The 23,037-nt window shown below is 41.3% G+C and overlaps 1 protein-coding gene across 1 annotated transcript; it reads right to left on the bottom strand.

The window, feature by feature from the left end:
• Positions 1-226: 226 nt before the first annotated feature.
• On the bottom strand, positions 227-19,852 carry tmc2a (transmembrane channel-like 2a; the record flags this gene model as incomplete). The annotated part of the gene is made up of 20 exons (XM_080476243.1): positions 227-453; positions 604-721; positions 5,870-5,948; positions 6,599-6,724; positions 6,789-7,028; positions 9,117-9,184; positions 9,873-10,001; positions 11,088-11,246; positions 11,566-11,745; positions 12,029-12,217; positions 12,745-12,892; positions 13,321-13,463; positions 14,630-14,728; positions 14,816-14,922; positions 15,010-15,091; positions 15,175-15,265; positions 15,337-15,489; positions 17,127-17,559; positions 17,648-17,686; positions 19,816-19,852. 20 exons carry the CDS (start codon positions 19,850-19,852, stop codon positions 227-229), a joined length of 2,847 nt encoding a protein of 948 aa, XP_080332369.1.
• Between the last annotated feature and the right edge of the window lie 3,185 nt (positions 19,853-23,037).

Genomic DNA, 23,037 nt, shown 5'->3' with positions numbered 1-23,037 from the left:
GTTATATTTTCCGCACCATGCAACAGATTTGGGTCTGTGTACACTTTAGCTCACCATACCGTGCCGTAGCGTACCATACCGTACCGTATAGTGCAATACCGTACCATATAGTAGCGCACCGTACTGTGCTGTACTGTGCAGTGGAAACAAGGCTTTAGAAGACTGACACACAGGTCTGCCCAGTGGGTTGAAAGCAGACAGCAGGAAGGCCTTTTCTCTCACGGTGTTATCTTGGCGGGGGTCCTCTACCCCGGCCTCGACCTGCACCCGGACCCGGGCCTGGTCCTGGTCCTGGTCCTGGTCCGGGACCTCTGGCTCTGGGTGCCCGGTTGACAGGCCCTCGGGTGTTTGGGTTGGTTGACGCCAGACTCACGTCTTTCTGCAGGTTGACACCTTTCCCAGCTGATCCCGGCTTCGTCTTTGCTGGTTTTGCTTCATGCTCTTGAGGTTTTTCTGTTTGGAGAGAGTCAATTCACATGAGTCATTTGAGTTTCATGATGTCAGTGCTGTAATATTTGATTGATGGACAGCTTATGTCATAGCATTTTCATATTTTAATGAATTGAACATTTTTCTGCAAAGTCAGTTCAAGAGGAAACGGACCGGGTTCTGGTGGAGCCGGGGGGGCGAGGGATCGATTGGGCAGCAGATCCTCCAGGTCTTTCATGACCTGGTTGGTGCTGTCTGTGTTGTTCCTCCGGTTCTTCTCTTCATCCCGAGCCTAGATGGAAATAAAAGGAGGCAGAAAAGCCCCAATGTGCTTTTCCAATTACAACATTATTTATTTAAAACTATGTTAAGTGTAATAATTGACCCAATATAGACAAAGGCACTGAGGATTTTGGAACTGTCTAGGGTCCCCTTTACGTGACGATGCTTTCAAGTGAGGACAGAAAACGTTTGTCGTGTTCCGTGGTTCCGTTCACACAACAACTTTGCTCTGAGCCACTAAATAAACACAACATTTTTGGAAAATAGCCCCTCGTACTACTGCCATAGTAAATAGTTCTGCACATCCATTGAGTAGATGGACAATGACAACAATGGCGGCCTCCAGAGCAGCATCCGTGAGAGGTGCACCCGAGATGAGAGAGTCCCCATGCTGCTTTGTTTAACACACCGGTGATCTCAAGTAGCCGGCAGCGTGGTCAAAAGCCTATCAGTAAGAACAAACATACAGTTACACTATCCAATCTGACAACAGTTGTGTGTCAGCCTCAGTGTGAACCCAGTGGTACTTATAACACACTACAATTTGGTACACTTAATATTAGGTCACGGTCGGGCAAGTCACTTTTAATTGATGATTTTATTACAGATAAAAAAATAGATTTCACGTTTAACATAACCTTGGTTAAATGAAAACAACAGTGCAGCAGCTCTCATTGAATCAGCTCCTCCACACTTCAGTTTTATCAGCGAGGTTGAAAAAGGAGGTGGAGTAGCTTCTTTGTATAATGATACGTATCAATGCAAACAGCTGTCGTATGTAAAGATTGACTATTTTGAACATGTTCAGCCAGACATTCACCAGCATACAGCGCTGCCTGCAGCTTCTATCAACGACCTTGCAGATAACTTCAGCCCTAAACTTATAAACATCATTGATACCACAGCACCAGTCAGAGCTAAAGTAGTGTGTGACAGGAGAAAAGCCCTATGGAGGAATAATAGACTGGTTAAGACCCAAAAAAAGAGAGTGCAGACAGGCAGAGCGCAGGTGGAGAAAAGCTAAGCTCCACGTTCATTATGACATCTACAAAGAAACGCTTCGCATGTATAACCTTGAATTAAAAAGGGCCAGACAATCTTTCTTCGCTGAGATCACCACCAAACAGTAATAATGCTCGTATCTTGTTTTGTGTCGTGGACAGACTGACGGATCCCTCACCATCAGTGCCTCCTGCACTGTTATCAGATGCATCTTGTAATGATTTTCATCCTATTTCACCCAAGAAATTACACAGATCAGACTGAGAGTCAGTCAGTCAACCTCGGGCATTACGACTATAACACCTGAGCCTCCACGCAAAGATGTTCTGTCTAATCTGGCAGATTTTCACCTGTTAGTCTGTGCAGCACTAACCCTTACCCAGCCTCCACACTCTGCCCACATCGTTATATAAAGATGTTTTTAACTGTCTAGCTCCAGATGTACTACAGATAGCCAACAGCTCTTTTCAGACGGGTGTTTTCCCCAAAACTCTAAAGACAGCCGTTATCAAACCTCGTTTAAAAAAGAGTAATCTTGATGCTTCAGTAATTAGTAATTACAGGCCCATATCAAACCTGCCTTTCTTAAGTAAGATTATTGAAAAGGGTAGTTTTTACACAACTTAATGCTTTTATGGCACAAAACAATTACCTAAATGTTTTCCAGTCTGGATTTAGGTCAAACCACAGCACTGAAACAGCTCTTATTAAAGTGTTGAATGACATCTACATGAGCTGTGACACTTCCAGAGTCTCAGTTTTAGTGTGACTGGATCTTAGTGCTGCTTTCAACACAGTTGACCACAACATACTGCTGGACCCACTGGAAAAATGGTTGAGAATATCTGGCACTGCACTAAGTTGGTTTAAATTTACTTACGAGATCGCGACTATTCTGTGTCAATAGCTGATTATGAATCTGAGCAAATTAAAATCACTTGTGGGGTTCCTCAAGGCTCCACCCTTGGGCCCCTTTTATTTAACATCTACATGCTCCCGCTGGCTCAGATCATGGAACATTACAACATCTCTTATCATAATTATGCAGATGACACACAGCTCTATATATGCATTTTATTTTCAGTAGGTTGGATTTTTGTAACAGTGTGTTTCAGTAAAAGATATGTCAGACAACTGCAGCTCATCCAGAACGCTGCAGCCAGAGTCCTCACCAACACAAAGAGGGTGGAGCACATTAAACCCGTGTTCCAATCCCTGCACTGGCTGCCTGTATGTCAAAGAACTGACTTCTGGTCTATAAAGCTCTGAATGGTCTCGGGCCGAAATACATCTCAGATTTACTTGAAGAATAGAAAACCTCCAGACCTCTGAGGTCCTCAGGAAGAGGTTTACTCAGTGTTCCTCGCGTCAGAAACAAACAAGGTGAAGCAGCTTTTACTTCCTACCTCCTCCCCTATGGAACAAATTTCTTGAACACATGAAGACTGCTGACACACTCACTTCTTTTAAATCAGAACATAAAACATTCCTATTTGCACAGGCATTCAAATAAACTAGAGATTTTACTTCATTAAATTTATCTTAATAAATCTCTTACCATATGTATTCAACGTTTTATGCTTTTTTAAAAACTCTTTATTCTGTTTGTAAAACCCCTGAACTGACCACAGCCACTGACTATGGCGAGAGAGCGTATTCCAAATTTGAATATTCACTTTTGTGACAATTATAATATCATAATAAACGTGCCAGAGAAGGTAGGTCAGTACTTGGGTTTCGTGTATTTAATACACAGGTTTTACCCTTTGTACCTAACGAAAGAATTAGGCAGTTTTACTCATTGTACTTAACAAAAGAATCGAAATTCCATGTATTATTTGCGAGGTTTTATTTTCCTTGCACCCTTACAAAGGAATGGGAGCAGAGACGTCTGTCTGCTTTGACTGGAGTCCCAGAAAGGGTAAAGGCCATAGCTCTGGAGGTTCACCTCCTGATAGTCCTCTGGCTTGTTTATGCTAATCATTATCATTAAAGCTTCATTATTTGTTTTAATGTATTTCTTTCATTTCTTTTAAAGCTTTAATGTATTTCCTTTATTAATATATTTCTTATGTCTTTATAAAGCTTTTCTGTATTTCTTTAATTTCTTGGTAAAGCACTGTGAATTGTCCTGTGTTTGAATGGTGCTCTATAAATACATTTGCCTTGCCATGACTCCCAGTCCATGTTCTCCTTGGACTTGGTAGTTTTATAGTTGAGAGTCACCGTAACAACAATCCAACTCATCTGTCCATACGAATGTCCTTGTACTCACCATTATTAATGTTTATAGCTTATTGCTCTCTGTGCGCATGTGTGTTTAGTTTCATCACAAAACAACCAACTGGTGTCCCAACATGAAAACTACATTGGTTTCAGCACGTCTGCCGTTTTTATGTAAACGGCTATCCTTTTCAAAATGTTGCTGAGTGAACGCGAAACTTTTCTGAAAAAAAACCCCCAAAACAATTAATTTTGACTTGAAACGTTGTGGTGTATAGGGGGCCTAGTACATGCAGGCTGTTTGAAGCTTTAAAGATCAAAAGTTCCTGGTCTGATGTGGATGTCACAAGTGGACGTGTCCAGTTTTACAGTGGATCGTCTGCATATATACACATTTAAGGAGTTTGTGTTTGCTCTCTTAATTAGTCATGGACATGTTTTGGGCTGATTCCATTCATCCGTCCAACCATCCACCCATCAATCCATCAATCCATCCATCCATATCTCCATCCAACCATCCACCCACCCATCCATCCTTCGCAGGAAGCTGAGACGATCCCAGCGGACAATGGGAGATGGTATTTTAAACCCTGGACAGGTCACCATTCTATCACAGTGTTTCTGGCACATTGACAAATAAATCAACAAAAGTGGTACCTCCTATTCATCCTTAGATCAGGACAGGCTCACTATAGCTCATTTATATTATAATGGAGTGATAGAAAGTGTTTTCAGCAGAGAAAACGGATCTCTTTGTGCATGAAGAGAAAGTGTCCGCTGTGATGGAGCTCAGGACAAATGATGGGAACAAATAAACTGTGACTGACATCTCACCGGTCTGAAGTGAAGAAAAGTACACAATATCACCCTGACTGCTCTTGTCCTCCATTGTGGAGTAATGATGAAATTACAGTTGTTCTGCAGCATGTAAAAGTGTTTCACACATGAATTCTACAACAGAACACAGCTTCACCCCCTCAAAACATTTTGTCACTAACTTGTGTCACCTTGAAGTCTGAGACGAGTTTGTTTGACTCCATCTCATTTAAAGACCTGTAGTTTTAAGGTTACAGTTAGTCCAATGCCATATATGGTCACACATATGGGATTTAGTACTTTTCTTATACCTCACAGTATCCCTTTGTCCAAGTTGTAAGAAAGAGCGTAAACAAAAGTCTAATTTAAACTTATTGCCAGTGTCAGTTTCCGATTATGATCACAATAACTTGAGAAAATTTGCCACTAAAACTGTTTTAGATTAAGTTTGTGATGCTGTTGCTTACATTTGCTGGTTAACACTGCAGTGTTGTTACTTATTTAATGCAAGTGTTTGCTTATTTAATCCCTATGTATTTGCCATTATACCTTCCAGCACTGTTAAGATGGCAACGCACTTCTACATCCTATAAATCGTAAAGTGTTCACTGTATGCATATATCATACTTTGAAGCAGGGGATGTGAAACATACGGGCCCTGGGCCAAAATCAGCCGGCAAGAGGATCCGATCTGGTCCACCAAACCATCAAGCAAATCGTGAACATATCGGACAAAACATTGGTTTTCTTACAAATGTCAAGCGTTGCAGACACAACTTAGCACTGAGACCTGAGCTGAGCTATCCAGAAAGATAGCAGACGAGCCTGGCCTGAAAACATGCATAATTCAACATTAGTCCATTTTTGACTTTTCACTGCATTTTGCACCAGACGGTTTGATTAAAATTGGCATTATGATGAGATTGTCATCAGTTTCAAAAGGGATTGCTTGGTTTTGCGACAACATAGACATTTTCATCGCGTACACTCTGCGCCACAACAACGAAAAACTTTAAAGTTTATATTTAAAGAGTAATATGCCATTATTTGACCAGTCCGGCCAACTCAAGATTGATGACTTTGACACATGAGGTATAAAGAATCCAAAACTACTTACCAACTGCATCTTCTTCTTCAGCTCCGTGTTGGAGTTTTTGTAGGCCTCAGACACTGAGTTCAGATAATAGATGGCTAATCTGTAGGAGATCGAATTCGTTGTTATCACACATTTTTGTATGTGCACAACTCAGGCTGTATTTACTCCTGCAATGTGCCTCTGTTTGTAAAAATATATATACTGTGCTACAAGTCTCTATACGCTTGTATTTGTATATATTGCCTGGCATCAGTTGGATGGATGTGAAGCCAGCAGCACTTGAGAGCGTAAACTTTGCAGTTTCTATCATCACTCCCCTGCGCGAAGATCGAAGAGTCATTTGGGAGCAAGGCTGCAAATTTACAGGCTGAAGATGTTTGTGAGCAGCCTCTTTTAGACACTTGTCCTTTGTTCAACTGACTGGGCGTTTTATGTGTGTTACAGTAACGAACGTGGCAACGTAAAACCATTGACTTCAGTCATTTGTTCATATTCTAGAAGGTCTGATCTGTCTGAAATTCAACCGTCGGTTCTCCAACAGTTCAGAGTAATTTTGATCATCGTGAAGATCGAGAGCGCCACAATCTTCTGCTTGAAGAAGAACTTTATCGCTTCACAAAACACGCGACGATGTTTCAAGTGAAAATGCATAATATTCGTGATGTTGGTTGTTTTTGAAATTAACTTTGTCACGTAAATGTGACCTTAAAGGCCGAATGTAAAAATCAAATTCGCTATGCACATACTCACACCATGAGCAGCACAGCTGGGATGATGAGGCCCGGATTGGCCACATAACTGAAGAGCGTCCCCATGAAGGCTGGTAAGTCCAAATCTATCGTCTCCATCACCACGTCAAACATTTTTACTTTCCCACTGTAAACGGAAAGTAAATCAGACCCGACACTTGACTATAAAGTCTCATGACATCGAGCGTTACCTGAAAGGTCCACAGTCAAAAGAAGGTGGCAGGGTCATGATGGTGTAGACGACTGGCAGCAGGCTCAGGAAGAGGACGAGGAGCAGCAGACCCATGTAGAAATTGTTTGACTTGGAGGCTTTGAAGACTCTCTCATGGGGGACGTTGGTGGCCATCACAGCCCAGCACTGATAGTACATGGAGCTGAGGAGGCGCAGGACGTTGATGCCGACCAGCCCAGGAGCGTAGAAGGCTCCCATCCTGAAATCAACAAATGGAATCAGGTACAGCTGACTCTATTGTACTCTATTTTCCTCAACCGAAACCACTCTATCTTACCTTTGCTCCAGACAGTTCTCATGTACTCAACCAAACCACCACATCATATCCTCCTTTGCTTTACTCCACCCTCCTCTATTCTACCCTCCGCTATTTCCCCTCTGTAAAAGTTCCTTGAAATGACTTTGTTGTATTTGTAATTTAATCAAATGTACCCTCCTCACATGTCCCTCCTTTATCCCCACACTCTTTTTTTTTTTTTTTAGACGGATGTGTTGTAACAACAATAAAGAAGGTTTTAAGCTCCATAGACTCATAATCAACCGCTCCTACGGGCCAGGCTCTGAGTTTGTGCACACAGAAAAGTCGCTAGGTTGTAACAATAGAAGCCGACATTATCATTATTACTATCCCTTGCGGCTTTCACTTCTCAGTTCAAGTAGCTCTACTAGTCACACCATAGCACCAGAACGAGATGTTTCATTGGAGTCAGAACAGCCTCAAGGAAGAAACATATATACTATTACTTACATATATATCATTCACCTACTAGATTACAATAATTACAAGTGCATAATATATGATTAACGTGCTACACAATGATGAAACATTCTGAATTGAATCACTCAGATAATAAGCACACGGGTAAGTGAGACGTTCTCCCACAAGGTGGCGTCTGGCACTCTTGGTTACACACACACACACACACACACACACACACACACACACACACGCACACACACACGCACACACACACACACACACACACACACACACACACACACACACACACACACACACACACACACACAACTGAAGCAGAAAAAAAAAAGGTCCTGTATCAGTGAAGGCAATTTTTCCATCTTGATGCACCCAGTGATAGAGCTCAGCTTTAAAAAAATAAATAAATACAAACTATAAAAAAATTTTAATAAACAACTGCAATTGTTTGTTTTTGCTTATTTCAGCATGAAATGCCTAAATTAAGTAGTTTAGTGACATTAGATGCTTACTCACCGATGCTTTCAGTAAAACCAAAGTTTTACCAAGCCTTTTTAAAAAGGCTTGAGGGCTTTGCGACTCCCACCCTCAGGAAGTTTTGGCGCCCCCTGTCGGGGTTAAGGCCCTCTCGTTGTAAAATAGCCATATAAACTTTATCTTCTCCTCTTCTATCCCTTCCTTTCATTGTCTACCCATTTCTATTTCTTACATTTTTGACTTATGACCTACCATGTTGCTGTTATTATGTTTTTTTGACTACATAACTGATAGAAAGTTGGGTTGAGTCGAGAGTTTGGTATAAGTACTACAACTGGTACTGCTGCGTTACTGTGTCTTTTCCTTCTTTACATCCGACCTCGTGATACCAGTTTATTTCCCCCTCTTCTCCAAATCCCAAAACTGCAACTCACAACTTAATACGATGTCCTCTTTTGTCGAACATGTTTCCTTGTCTTATGAATTCACAAGAATGTCAGATTTTCATAGTTTTTAGATGAAGTATTGATCATTTTTAAACTGATGGTTATGGACATTTCAAGCATTTTGAAGTGTCTTTTTTGCTGGGAGATCTAAATATTGTTATTATATGTGTCAAATCACTTTAATTTATTCATTGATTTCCAAGCTAAAAAACGAGTCACAAACTACAATCTGAGATGCCACTAAATTTTAACACCAATGTGAAACATTACAATTAATTTCACTTCTTTTAAATGAAACGCTGTCAAAAACATTGATGGTTGGGTAGTAATAACACGAGGCACAACATGATATGATGTTATTTAATTACTGCAGCTGCTACTATTTGTATCATGTGTCATTCCTGCACACAATGCAGCAGCGCGGTGCCGCTGCAACTTGAACCCACACTCCGGCCCGGGCTATTGATTCTGTTTGTGACACTCGATACCTGTAGTAACACACACTGGTGCACGTTCACATAATGGAGCGTGTGTGTGTGTGTGTGTGTGTGTGTGTGTGTGTGTGTGTGTGTGTGTGTGTGTGTGTGTGTGTGTGTGTGTGTGTGTGTGTGTGTGTGTGTGTGTGTGTGTGTGTGTGTGTGTGTACCAGATCATCCCTTGGTTGAAGACCAAACCGAGGACGTTTCCACTGATGTCAAACTCTCCGTACGACGGCTGGAAGTGATCAGGGACAGTCGTCACTCACATTGGCGTCATCCTGACCAGTTTGTGGTTTATGCTCACAGTTTGTCACAGGAAAACTTTATATTCCACTCAAACACTACCAAACAAACAACAAAGACCAAAACGGAGTTAGGCCTCGTTTACACACGTTTCAAGTGAAATTGTGTCTTTTTTTCTGTGTTTTTATGACAGAAAATTTCTCGTTTACATGGTAACGTTTTGAAAACAATGTCCACGTAAATGGCAGAAACGTCGAAAACGATGTAGCGTTTCCGCCGTCTGCATGGCATTTTTAAAAGTTTTGTTTTCCCCCGTGGCCACGGAGCCTGAGCTTTTTCGAAAAGTTCCACCTTTTCAAAAAAGTTTCGTTTTCAGTGGCTCTGAGCACCATTGTCACGTAGATGAACACCAAAAACGTTACGCACGTTTTTTCGTTTCCACTTAATGATGTCTAAATGTTGCTGCTTCGGTTCCATGCTGATAAATGGAGCCATGAATTTAAATCTATACTTCCTATAGTGGCAAAGTCAAAATGTTGGCTGTGAAATGTGGAAAAGGATGTCTTTGTGTACACATCTTTCAGGTGCAGCATTTTATGGTTATGGACTTGTTGAAGCATATTAAACAGTAAATAATTGTATTTTACTTCCAGCAGAAATGCAGCCACAGTTGGACTTACGAATCCAGCCTCCAGGTCCCAGCACCAGCAGTAGTTGAGGAAGCGGACGATGACGGCTCTGGCAAAATCCCCGATCAGGATGGTGAGGTAAGACACCTGGATGTCCGACACTGTCAGCTTCACAAACTCCTGGAAACAGCAGGTTTTTTTTCTTCAGATTTTAGATCATTCTTAATGTTTATTGCACACTGATTTCTGCGCTTCACCACCCAGACTGCCTGAAAGAAATAAGATATAGACCAAAAAACACATTAAATTTATTTTCTGCATGCGGCCCGATTTCATCGTGAGTGTTCCGGACCGGTGCCATAATAACCTTTAAATTTAAACTTTAAAGTTGTTTTTTTTGGTTGAGGCTCAGAGTATACGTGATGAAAACGTCAATATTATCACAAAATCCAAACAATTTCTACCAATGGCAATGACAACAATTTCAATATAAAGCCAATTTTATTGATACTCTCTAGTGGAAAATACAGTGAAATGTTAAAAAAAACCCTTCCCTATAGCTGTTGCATTATATGTGTTTTTACAAACTCCCTCTGACTGCTTGGGTTTGAGGCTAATGCTAATTTGCTCACAGTGATCTCAGGTCAGTGTTGTGTTGTGTCCACTAAGGAAATTTGTGAAAAAAAATCTATGTTTTCTTTAAAATGTTTCCAATTTGCTTGATGGTTTTCTGGGCCGGATAAGAGCCTCTTGTGGGACAGTTTTGGCCGACCGGCCTTATGTTTGACATCCTTCCTCTCGACCCTTTTCATTTCAGCTCTGATTCACCAAAACTCCACAGTGAAACCAAATGCTGGTGGACATTCCCACTCTCACCAACCTGCAAGAGCAAGAGGCTTAAAAAAAAAAAAGCACATGAAGAACTTATCAAGTCCACTTTGGATGCCTCAGGGGTCACCCTGTGATCACTTGGAGACTCAAAACCCTGAGCTGGGAACTACTACTAGTTTTGGTAATTTTTTTTAACATATTCTATAGCTCATCTAGAGCGGCTTCTTAGAATTTGTAATAATAATAAAAGCCTCATACCACTCTATTATGAAGCCCTTTATCATTTCACCCTCATGTTGAAACAAGTTGGTATAGATTCCATCTTTTTCAGACAAGCAACAATAATTTCTTCTAATTTGATGATAATACAGAAAAGCTTAACCGCATAAATATGGACAATTCATGTGTACAAAGTGGATTTTCTGTCTGTTTTACTATTCCGACAGCCGTCTCCCAGCAGGGTCCTCGGATGACATCAGAAGGGTCCATGGGAGGCGGGGTGGCCTCGGAGTCATTGATTAGACGGGAGAAGTTGGCGTAGTACTCCTTCATGGCCCAGATGGAGGCGTTCTTAATGGACTGCTCCTCCTCCAGCTGAGGGGAGCACAGAGGGCAGCTGGTTTGGAAAAGGACTTGAGAAGATGTAGAGTTTTTTAAGGTGGTTGGTATGAACCAAAGAAGTTTCCAGATCCGGGCCGGGGTGTCAAACACATTTTAGTTCAGGGGCCACGTACAGCCCAATACATTTGTAGTGTAGAGGAATTAGTTCCATCTAATCTATATTTCCATAGTCAAATGATGAGTTTGACAGATGGTGATGCAAAACAATACTAACGACAGAATCTGTTCAGGCTATCAGCCACAGACTGAAGAGAAATCTGTTCAGCAGTGGCGACAAACCCTGTTGTCGTACCTTGGTGTTGACCTCATCGAACAGGGCGAACAGGAAGGTGTAGAGGTTTCCCAGGAAGAGGGCGAAGATGCGCCCGAGCTGCCACTTGAGGGCGATTCGAGGATGGTAGTCCTCCAGCTCCGCAATGGTCTCAAACAGAGGAGGACACACCAGGCCCAGCAGAGACATGATGAGCTCCAGCTGGACTCGCAGGTTGCAAAAGATGAAGGGATCAAATCAAAAGAGGATATGAAACAACATTTTTAGGAGTGATTGTAGATGACACACAGAGTTGGAAGCCACACATAGAGGATATTAAGAAAAAAATGATCAAATCTATTGCTGTGTGATTTAAAACCACAAACAAATTATTCATTCATTCAATTCACACGTTCTGATTCTCGTCTGGTCCGAATATAAGATCCGAGTCTTTTCCAAGACGACCTCTGTCCTGTGACGATAGCTGGAGCCGAGCCTCTCTCACCTCGTTCTTCTCGTACCAGCTGAGATCGTCCCTGGTGGCGAACTCCTGAGAGCGTTTCACCACGAAGTAGATGAGGTATCCGCTGCCGCCCAGGCTGCAGGTGATGAAGAAGTTAGCCAGGACTCTGAGGAACCTGCGCAGGTGGATGTTCTCGTCCTTCTGGTTCTCCTGCTCGTCGACGATGGACTCCTGTTCTCGTCAGAAGATACAGAGAGCGGGCTGATCGGGGAGCACACGAAGCCGTTTGCTGAAGGCTACTAACTCCTGGTGAGCAGTGTTGAAAAAGTAATATGATTACTAGTTACTCCTTTGAAACACAACTTAGTTACTTTAATGATTACTTGATTTTAAAATTAACCATGTTAGATTACAAGTTTCTTTTTCAGTTACTATCAGCAGCTGCCACAACACCCCCCAACCGTCTCAACATGAAAATGACAACCAGCTTTTCCAAAAACTCTGTTCTGATCCCTGCCTGACCTCCTGCACTCTGTATTTTTTCAAAGAAAATATAGATTTATTTATTTTTTCATCACATTATTTAAGAATAGCGGGCGCAACACAACACCGAGACCCGGGCTGGGATATGGGTGATGCTGCCATGAAAGCTCGCGACCTCGTTGCCATCAAACTATCATCAAAGCCACGTAAAGGTGAGTTTGTAAAAAATCACCCGTAATGCAACAGGTAGAGGAGAAGATTTCTGGACATTTCACCTTGAAGCTGGTGGTGATGGAGGCGTACTTATTGTCTGCCGTCTCTGCGTTCCCGATGAGGTAGTCCCAGCTGGTGAACATCTTCCAGGCGAAGGTGAACTCTCCCTCTTCTCCGTCTCCACCGCCAACATCAGCATTCTTGGCCATTCTGAAAACACACACATAAAGAAAAAGGAGTTGTTTAAAAGCACTTGCTTTGACTCTCGAGCATCACATCAACAGGCTGACATGGTTTTTTTGACCAACTGATTGAAAGTTACAGGTGTCGGCAATATTATGAACAGTTGCACCTCAAAAAAAACGTTTATGCTTCTATTTTCTAGTAGAAAATAATTCTGATCAATCCAACACAACATGTGTTGTCCTTTTTATTTCAAATTTATCCCAAAATTAAATATTTCCCTCCATATTTCATCGTTAACAGTCTCCTCAAACAGCTAAAGGCAGCTGACAAGTATTTCTCTTGGCTTTTAATTATGATGGAATATCTCTGACAGTGAACGTCTCACAGGGGAAATTACGTTCAACGTTTTCTTATAAACGGGGGCCTCGAAGAGCCCGATGCCGCCAACTCACGTGCGGATCACCAGCATCAGGCTGTATCCAAAGTTTCCAATCCCAACCATGAGGTAGGACAGAGGCAGCCTGAACTTCAGCAGGCCGATGGTCCTCTGGTCGTTGTAATATCCATAGAAGAGCACCGAGTACTTGCAGTAACCCTGACGGACAAAAAAAAAAAAAAAAAAAAAAGGTTTTACCAAGGAAAACGGTCAGAGTTTTCCTTTACTGTGCAGCCCCAGGCAATGTCTGCAATAATGTAGTGGTTAGCACTCACACCTCACGACCAGAGGACCTCAACTTGAGTTTGTAAGCGGAGTCTGCATTCTCTTCTGCTGGTTGTTCAAAGACAGGCTTGTTTGGTCGATTGTTTGCAAGTCTGTGTTTAAGTGATTGTCTGCCTCTCGTTGTTGACAATCAACAGTGTATATCCTGCTTTTTACTTAGTGCAGCTATTCTCAAACTCTAAAATCGTAACATTTTCCGGGCTCAGCCAATCGTAAAATCCACAATGTGTTCCAAATATATACGTAACTGTGACGATCAAATTTCCTTAAACATTTGTTCCAGATACAGAATATTCTAAATGGATATGGACTAATGGAAATATGGTGCACATTAACAGATGCACAAAAAACTTGCATATCTTTCAAAAAAATCAGGATTTGGTCGTCACAGTTCATCACAAATGGGTGTTAATGTGAGTCTAAAGTGTAAAAAGGCTATAAAACATTCCAGTGTTTAGTTGAAGGTTGTTTCCTACTCACGTGAAATTATTATACTTTTTCACAACTTTTAAATGACATATAGTATCTATGCACACTATTTCATAATACTAAGCTCCATTACAACACTGAATATCAAAACATTTAGGTACTTATTGTAATTTACTTTTCACGTCCCACCTTGACTCAGCTCAGGGCCCAGCAGCGGGACACAACCCACATGTTGGGAATCACCTGGACAGGCTTCAGCTCAACTCAGTCTAATAGTGTTCATATGGAACGTGAATAATGGATGAACTCTTTATAGTGCTACCGACTTAATCAAGAATTCAATGTGTGACCTGCACTCGAAATTAGGTTGTTCAGTCTATATGTTGTCTGCATGAATGTGTATGTGGGTATGAATGTAAAGCTAAAGGAAATATAGATCAAATTAGGATACTTTTTTTTTTTTTTTAGATGTATCTGTATTTTGTATATCTTTTGTCATGTCTTAAATGTATTACTAACAAATAACACAAATAAATCAAATGAATGAGGACAGACCAGTATTTCCACACAGGTCATAATGATTAAAAACTATTTATTTCCATGACACTCACGTTGAAGTCCATGAGGACTGAATAGTCCTGAGCAGTGTCTTGTTCTGCTCTGGGAACAGTTTTTCTGGGAACAGATCCATATGGAAGACCCATCAGCACCTGGCAAGTACAAAATAAATAACATTTTTGTTTCATAGAAATGTAAGATCTTCTGTCTGCTGAGAACCAGAGACTCCCTCTGCTCACCTCGGGGATGACCACCAGTCCGAAAGTGAATCCGAAGAGAACCAGGTTCATGCCGTACATCCAGCGTAAGAAGATGAAGTAGGACGCCACAGACGAGCCAAAGTGGCCTGCTCGTAAAGGGAGAACGTGAAATACCATACCTGTCCACCAAGAGGTGCTGTCATCTTCACAGGTGTGTCGTCAATAAAACCTACTTTCCACCTCTTTGATCTTCCTCTCCCACGGGATACATGCCGTTCTGAAATTCTCAAAATCTCTCTGAAACTTGATCCATTTCTGAGGGGAAAAAAGACATTCAGAGGGAAAACATACACATACAGACAAAAAACAAAAAAAAAAGCTTGAATTATACGCCTGACCTTTGTCATCATCACTTTGTAGGCGTACCACTTCCTGCCTTTCCCTTTTCCCAAAGCGCCTTCAAACTTATCCACAAACTGCTGAGCCTCCCTGTGAAGACATCACGCGGTAAGGAGACACATTTCAACCCTGGTCGAGGGCACGCGTGAGCGCCAGGCTACCTCAGGTGTACCAGCCTCCGCTTCATCCTCCACGGTTTGTTCCTGATGGTGGTGATCAGCTTCTTCTTCTCCTCCACCTCCTCCATCAGCCGAGCCATCTCTCCCTCCGACATGGAGTCCTCCTCCTCCGAGTTGGAGCTGGAGTCGGATGAACTGGGGCAGGAGGGGCAGAGGGGCCGACGTCAGGGGCAAATACAGTACAGGCCTGCTCAAAATCATGAGAGTTCATACATGAAATACTAGAGTGTAAAACCTCCAACCTGGGAGGACCCTGAGAGACATATACATATACATATACATATGTACAGTTCATTCATACAACAGCCTACCTGATATTTTCTTTTAAACAGAAAATGCTGACATAAGTATAGAATATTTGACATATTAATAATTATAGAAGAGTCACTGGGCCACCCCCCAAAAAAGAATGAAATTATTATTATTATTTTTAATTTAAAACATTATAATTCTCTAATTTATAAAAACATTTAAAATTTAAAGACATGTCTTAATAAATTGTCAAAAAATGTTACATTTGACTAAAGTAGAAGACTTAAATCTCATACTTTCATCATAAATAACTCATCATCAGTTTAAATATACAATTAAAAATAAGAAGGTATAAAAAGAATGAGGGATGAACTACAGGTGCCTTCATGTCTGTGCAAGTTAACCATCCATAGTGCATGAATGCTCTTCGTTACCAGAGCTTAACTTTGTGCTGATCACAATCTGGTTGGTGTATTTCCACTTTTACAAAGATCCACAACCTGCTTAATCCAACGTCATTCAACAGTATAGCCACTCGGCTGTGTGTGGTTGGAGTCAATCCCAGCTAACTATAAGTGAAGGGAGGATACACCCTGGACAGGTCAGCAGTCCATCACAGTGCAAACACAGTCACATACTTTTGGACAGATTTAAAATACCCTACCCATAAATTCATCTGTACTTCATCTTCAGTATCTGCTTAATTTATCCAGGTTAGTGTGCAGAGACCTGAGCCTGCACTTGCCGTTATGAGGGGATTAAATCCAGAAAACATTGCCAGTCCTTCAAATATAGTCAATTCCACTCTCCGGTGACCATTTTAGATTAATTTCTTGACATGCGTATCTTTGGGTTGTGAGAGGACGAAAGAGACTTAGACAGAAGAGACAAACTCAACAGTAAGGTCCGAGCAAGGCATTAGAACGCGTCAAGTTCTGGGTGCAGTGGATTTTCTGGATCTTGTGTTGGTAGAATGTAATCAGAATGTAATCTATGGTATCAGTTGTGACAGAGGGATGTTGGGATGCCATCTCCTGGCCAAATAACGGAAGTGTTTTACAATAATAGTTTTTGGAGGTCGAACATCTATTCCAAGTCTAGTTGTGTCGCATTCAAGCCAACGTTCTGAAGTAAAGAAGCTGAGTTCAACTCTCCTGTGTGTTTCTTCAAATCCTCTCCAGTATATCACAACAATGATATAATCTCAAACATTCTTCATGCACTGATGCGTATTTTCTTTTCAGTGGTAAACCCCACATCGTTACTTCCAAAGCCTCTGGAAGACTCTTTCTTCCCCTCAATCTTGTTGATGACTTGCCGTCTTTCTCAAACTTTCTTTGCTTGTTTATTTGAAACATTTTGAGCAGGTTTCCTTTTTCTTTATAAGATGCACTGACATGTCTCTGGTTTGAAATTTAATAAGTACTTTTGTACATTCTGGTGCTACGTTTCAGAAAAGTGGGATGAGGGTCCATAGTGACGGCCTTCATCTAATATTTGGGTAAAATGATCGTAGCTACCTGTCATCCTTCTTCTTCTTCTTCTTCTTCTTGTCCTTGTCGTCATCCTTGTCTTTGCCCTTGTCCTTTCCTTTAGCATCCCCCTTCTTACCCTTGTTGTCTTGCTCCTCTTTCCCTCCTTTCTTCCCTCCTTTTCTTCCTTTCTTTCCCTTGGCATCATCGCTGTCCTCCTCACTGTCCTGGGCTTTGCCACCTTTCCTCCTATTGGCTGCCCCTCCCCCTCCCCTCTTCCTCTTGGGGGCCTCATCCTCGCTCTCGTCATCGCCGCCACCTTTCTTGGCAGGTTTCTTCCTGTTTGCCCTGCGTCCCCTGGGAGCGTCGTCCTCCTCCTCCTCGTCTTCATCGCTAGCCATTTTTTTGCCTCGACCTCCTCCCCTCGCGCCTCCTCTTCCTCCCGCCTGCCTCCTGTTGGTTCTCCTGGAAGTGCCACCATCTACATCAGGAAACACATTTCAAATGCTTCATGATATAATCAACACCTGACTCATGAGAGTCACTGAAATGGTGCTTCATCCACTCACCATCACTGTCACTGACGTCCTCGTCTATATCGATCCCCACTGAGGAAGAAACAACACAATGACTGTCTGAATCTCCTCAGAAGACGTTAAAAACATCCTGTCAAACATGCGGATCAGATCACTCCAAGATTTCACACTTTCTCAGTGTGTTTTTCCCCATTCAAATTTGGCTTGTTATACCACTTTTCAGTGACTTGTCATCAGTGAGCACTGATTAGACACTAGATTTTTTTGATGCATTGTGGGATACAATGCATTGTGTCCCTCATGAAGTAAAATCATAATCACATAAAGATGAAAAACACTACGAATGGTGCTTGTTTTAGAGTGAATGAACTTGGAACCAGCGTCTGTCTCCATTTAAATATGAAGTTAGGGAAGTATAGGAAGCCACTGACAGGAATATAAAAAGCTTGAATCCCCAAATTAAGAACCATTCAGAAGCTGGCCCAGAACAGACAAGACTGTGGTATGTGGTAATTGCACCTTAAGGTGTCTTCTTTTTTTTTTTTTACAGGCAGCCTGTTTTACTGCACTTGTTAAACAGTCAAATGACCATGAGTAAGATGGCAGCATGGGAAAAGATAGCTGGGCTGCCATTTCAGAGGAAAAAAGCCACAAAAGTAATGTGATTTATTGGTAAACGTTGGCAGGTTTTGCCTTGTTTTTCTGGCTAAAGCGAAAAAGCAGCTCAAAACAGGCTTTGAATAGCAGGTACAACTAATGTACGGGGAGTGTCAGAAATGTTTGTTTTGGATCAATCAATCAAGGATACTGGCGGAAAAGAATAAATTACATGGACACCTAACAATTAAAAAATAAATACAGTTGAAACTGCATGATTAAATCCATCTGGTGGTGGAAATGTATACGTATAAAAGAGATCTTAAAAGTCTATTTTTTAATTGTTTGTGTTGAAACTTTCTAGCAGAAATTAACATGGTTCTGGTCCTGTGCAGCAGGAATAGCCGTCCACCCACATTGGTTCCGGTTGGAAAAGAACCAATGGAGCTGATTGGAGACTTATCGGAACTTTTTGTGGTGTAAAGTATAAAAGTTGGATTTCACTAAAGAACCATCGAATGCTTGCGCAACAATAATCTACAAAACGTTCGTAGCATATAAAAGTTAAAAGTAACATTATTCTATGAAAGATTTAAATCGTTTACTTACAATTGCGCGATCAAATGAAACGTAACCAGTTTGTGAATAAGAAGACGTACGAATTAGACCACGCCCATCTTAACGGCACGCACTGCGGTCTCTGTGGCGCAATCGGTTAGCGCGTTCGGCTGTTAACCGAAAGGTTGGTGGTTCGAGCCCACCCAGGGACGCACTTCTTTTCTTAATGTGTAAGGCAGGGACAGATGATTGTAATGTATTTCAGTTCGAAGAGTCTCTTCAGAAACCATTAAATCATCCAGTTGCTCCAAAAGCAATTAAAAAAAAAAAAAACTACTATTACTTTGAATAGGTTCCTTTATTCCTGTGGCAACAAGACTCTATAACTCCTTGTAAACACTGTTTGCCCTGTTTTTTTGTTAATTTCATTATTCTATGCTCATACAAGTCACCACTTAGACCTGTATATATTATTTAATATTATTTACTGAACATTTTTTTTTGTATTGAGATTTTTATTCTGTGTTCTTTTTTCACCACAAGAATTTCCCTCTAGAGCTGCCTTACCTCAAATGATTTCATCTAGAATTATAATGACCATATAATTAACCAATAGTAAATGAATAATGTATTTTCCACTATTTTTCTATCCTAATGATATATATTATGTAATCTATATTCGATTTGATTCTATCAGCCAGCTAAACGGTTAGTATTGGTTTTTAAACCTATTGTCATACGTTCTTAGGATAAGTTTCTTTTTGGCAATTGTAGGAAAATCACCTTGCAGTAGATGCTTAGGTGTACTATTATATTTATGACTAGTAAAGTACCGAACTTAGAATTATTCTGCAAAGCAATTCACCTCAACTCAGCCATAGAAACTAAAGCAGAGCCGCTTACTGCAAAAGATCAAAATCCACTTAATCAGAAAGTTTTCAAAAACAATGAAGAGGATTGAAAGATATTTCCCAACAGAAATGACAGATCCAAGATGAATAAATGACCAACAGAACAAATGATTCATCCTCTCATGTGAAACTCACCCTCCTCCACCCTGGCTGTGTCACTCTTTCTGGGCATGATGAAGACTGGAAGGTGTCTGTGTCCTGTGTCCTCTGCAGGATGCACCCAGAGGAGTCCTGATCGCGTCTGCCTCGGATCCCCGCCAACACCTAACTCGGGTAACTGAGGCAAAGTGTCACCATGACGACCGCTGCACGTGACTGGCCCTTCACAGGTGAGATATTTCTGCAGAGGTAACCCACTGTGACCCTAAAATGGGGTGGGGTTGTTTTTTTCCAATCTAGTTAGACCTGTTTTAATTTTCTCATGAGCTCTCAGAGGTGGTGATGCAGGCCCGGAGCCACATGTGGCTCTTTAGTCTCTGTGTAGCGGATTTGCGCCGTGAAAGAATCTTTCCACCTTGGGAGCCGGATTAAAAACTTGTGCCGTGTAAACGGACCCCCCCAAAAGTGAAGAAAGTTTTGCGGATACACTCGAATTCGCTGTCGTGTAAACGGGGGCCTCAGAATCACCAGAACTGCTAAATGTGAAATAAAAAAAGTCTTGTATTGTCTAAAATATCTAAAATACTTAAAATGGTAAGGCAATGTTCCAAGTGAAAGTTTCAGAAAGGTTTTGCGTTTACATGGCAACATTTTGAAAAAGATGTCCGTTTACGCGGAAATGCTGAAAATGCTGTAGTTAGCATGTTGGGCCACTGGTGGGTGTTGTTTGTTTTTTTTATAAAAAGGAGCCACACACGTGTAGACAGAGAACAATACAAAATAAACATTAACAAATGGCAGTACACGGACATTCGTATGCACAGACGACCAAGTTGGATTGTTATTTACTGTGACCATCAACTGGAGGACAACATTTATTAACATGTTTATTGTCTTATCTACTCGTGTATGTGCAGAAGAACTGTCTTCTACAGACGTGGTGCTCAACATGCTGTAGCCGCGTTTCAGGAAAGTTGTGTTTTCCCTTGTTTATGGGAGGCATTTTCAAAAAGTTGCATTTTTAGTGGCTCCAAGCATTGTTGTCGTGTAAACAGACACACAAAACAAAACAAAAGTTTTCTATTTCCACTTGAAAACGGGTAAATGGAGCCAAAAAATGGCCAAGAATTAAAAGATAAAACTGACAAAATGTCTAAAGTAATGACGACGAAGGGCTAAATCTGCAAAGAAAAGAAAAGTGCTAACAGTCCTCAGACAACTAAATGAGTTAAAACACAAAAGTACTAAAATGATACAAATTTTTATAAAATTACTTTGAAATGGTGAAATGCTAAAAATGGCTAAAAATTATAAACAGGCTGAAGTGGCTAAATCTCTAATAACGGGGTAAAATAGCAACATTTTCTAAAATGGCTGAACAGTTTGAAGCTGTTTTAACTCTAAACCAACATTACCAAGTCTTCATATGAGACATATAAATTGGAGCTTTGGTAAATTTAGATGACACTCTATAAGCTGCGTTATCTTCCTTTTCAATATTAAACATGTTTTTTAAGCTCCTGGCACATTTGATTTGAAATAAATTGTGTAAATCCGTCCCTTTTAGTCCTGAACATTGCAGACGAGGGTCCTAAACATTAACATTAAGTGAAGAGGCTGCAGCACTCTCACTCGGCCCGACACCGGAGACCTGCACACGGGAGGAGACCAGACGCCCTAAAGATTTAATGAAGGTTTAGGTTTCTGCAGGCCAAGCCGAGGATCATCAGGCTGCACTCAATATCCTGACAGTTTGCTTCAGACGAAAGCGTTTAAGAAAAAAAACCCGTGTGTGCAGGGCGAGAAAAGCTTGCAGAGAAACACTGAATAATGGAGGCGGTCATCAGAGGCGGCGGGGATCATCATTCCTTTCTAACACACCTTTTTACCACTTTTCCAGGTGAGCCGAGCGGATCTTCTTTACCTGGTGAGCTGCAGGCACACCTAGGGCATCTGAACATCCGGAGGACCCCATCGGGGGACGTTCCAGGGGTCTACTTTACCACAAAGTTGTGAATGTTATGCCTGTATAACAAACACTTGCAAACACTTACATAAAAGGTAATATCAACGAAAGGGAATAGAGAAGATTAATTTCTCATTAATACAATCTTCTACGTGTAAATAACCTCACCAAAGAAATGTTTCCTTCCGATCCCCTTTGATTTGAGCCTTAGCCTGGTCTGCCATCTAGTGGTTGTTTTATAGTACTGCAGTTATCTCAAACACGCACGGACATACTAGTTGTGCAACACACTTAATTTCAACTATTTGAATGTCTCTATGAGTCAAATAGAAATAAAAGGAAACCAAAAAGAATCAAATCAGTCAAGAAGAAAATCTGTTTTTTTTAATCATGCAGTGATTTTTCTATCTAAGAGGTTTTCTATGTGAATCAGTGTAATATTTAATCATGAGTATTTCTTGAACCTAACACGATGAGATGGAGTAGTGTAGATCAACAGCTTTTTTTCTTTTGTATGAAGAGGAAGTGTTGTACAAGCACACTTGGCCCAAAGAATATAAAAGGTTCGACTGTGGGTCTTTTAATATGTTTTGGCCCCGGTCCACACAAGCCAAAACGATTTTTCTTCTCCCTGTTCTATAAAAGTTTCCCATCCACACGGCATCACAACAATTACTCAAAACGATGTAGTACATATACCAGACTTATAGGTGGCACTGAAACTATGCCATAGAAACACACCAACAATGGAGAAGAAGGCAAGGAGCATGAAAAAAATCCTCGTATTCGAGAAATCCAACATCTCGTCTTATTAATCCAAATAGCATCAGTGTTTTCTGCAGCTCAGTTTGGAGCGTGTAGTCTGCCATTGTTGTTGTTACGTGATGCTGTTAAGTGGGTCGCGGGGTTATCAAGTCAAGAGGTGCGGCAATGAGAAGAGTTTTCAGCAAATGTGGGTCTTGATCGGCCAAAAACGATGTGGTCCCATGAAAACAGCGTTGTCGTGTGGACAGGGAATAAATTCATTCAACTTGTGTTACAGCCTCCAGACCTGAGCCAGACGACTTTTACCTGACTCGGCAGTAACCAGTGTTTGCGTGGATGGTAACACCTTGTGCTTTATGACTCAGCAATAATCGGTGTTAGCTTTAGGGCTAACCTGATTCAGCCAGTGGTGGCTAAAGGCTAATTAGCTCATGGCTAATGGGTACCCACAAACAACCTTGAGATAGTCTTCAGACCAGAGATCAATGAGCGATTTCCTCACTACACCACGTCTGACTACGAGATAT

Source organism: Lipophrys pholis, assembly GCF_963383615.2.
Source record: "Lipophrys pholis genome assembly, chromosome: 12".
In the NCBI taxonomy this organism is placed as follows: domain Eukaryota; kingdom Metazoa; phylum Chordata; class Actinopteri; order Blenniiformes; family Blenniidae; genus Lipophrys; species Lipophrys pholis.
This window is presented reverse-complemented; position numbering and strand designations above follow the sequence as displayed.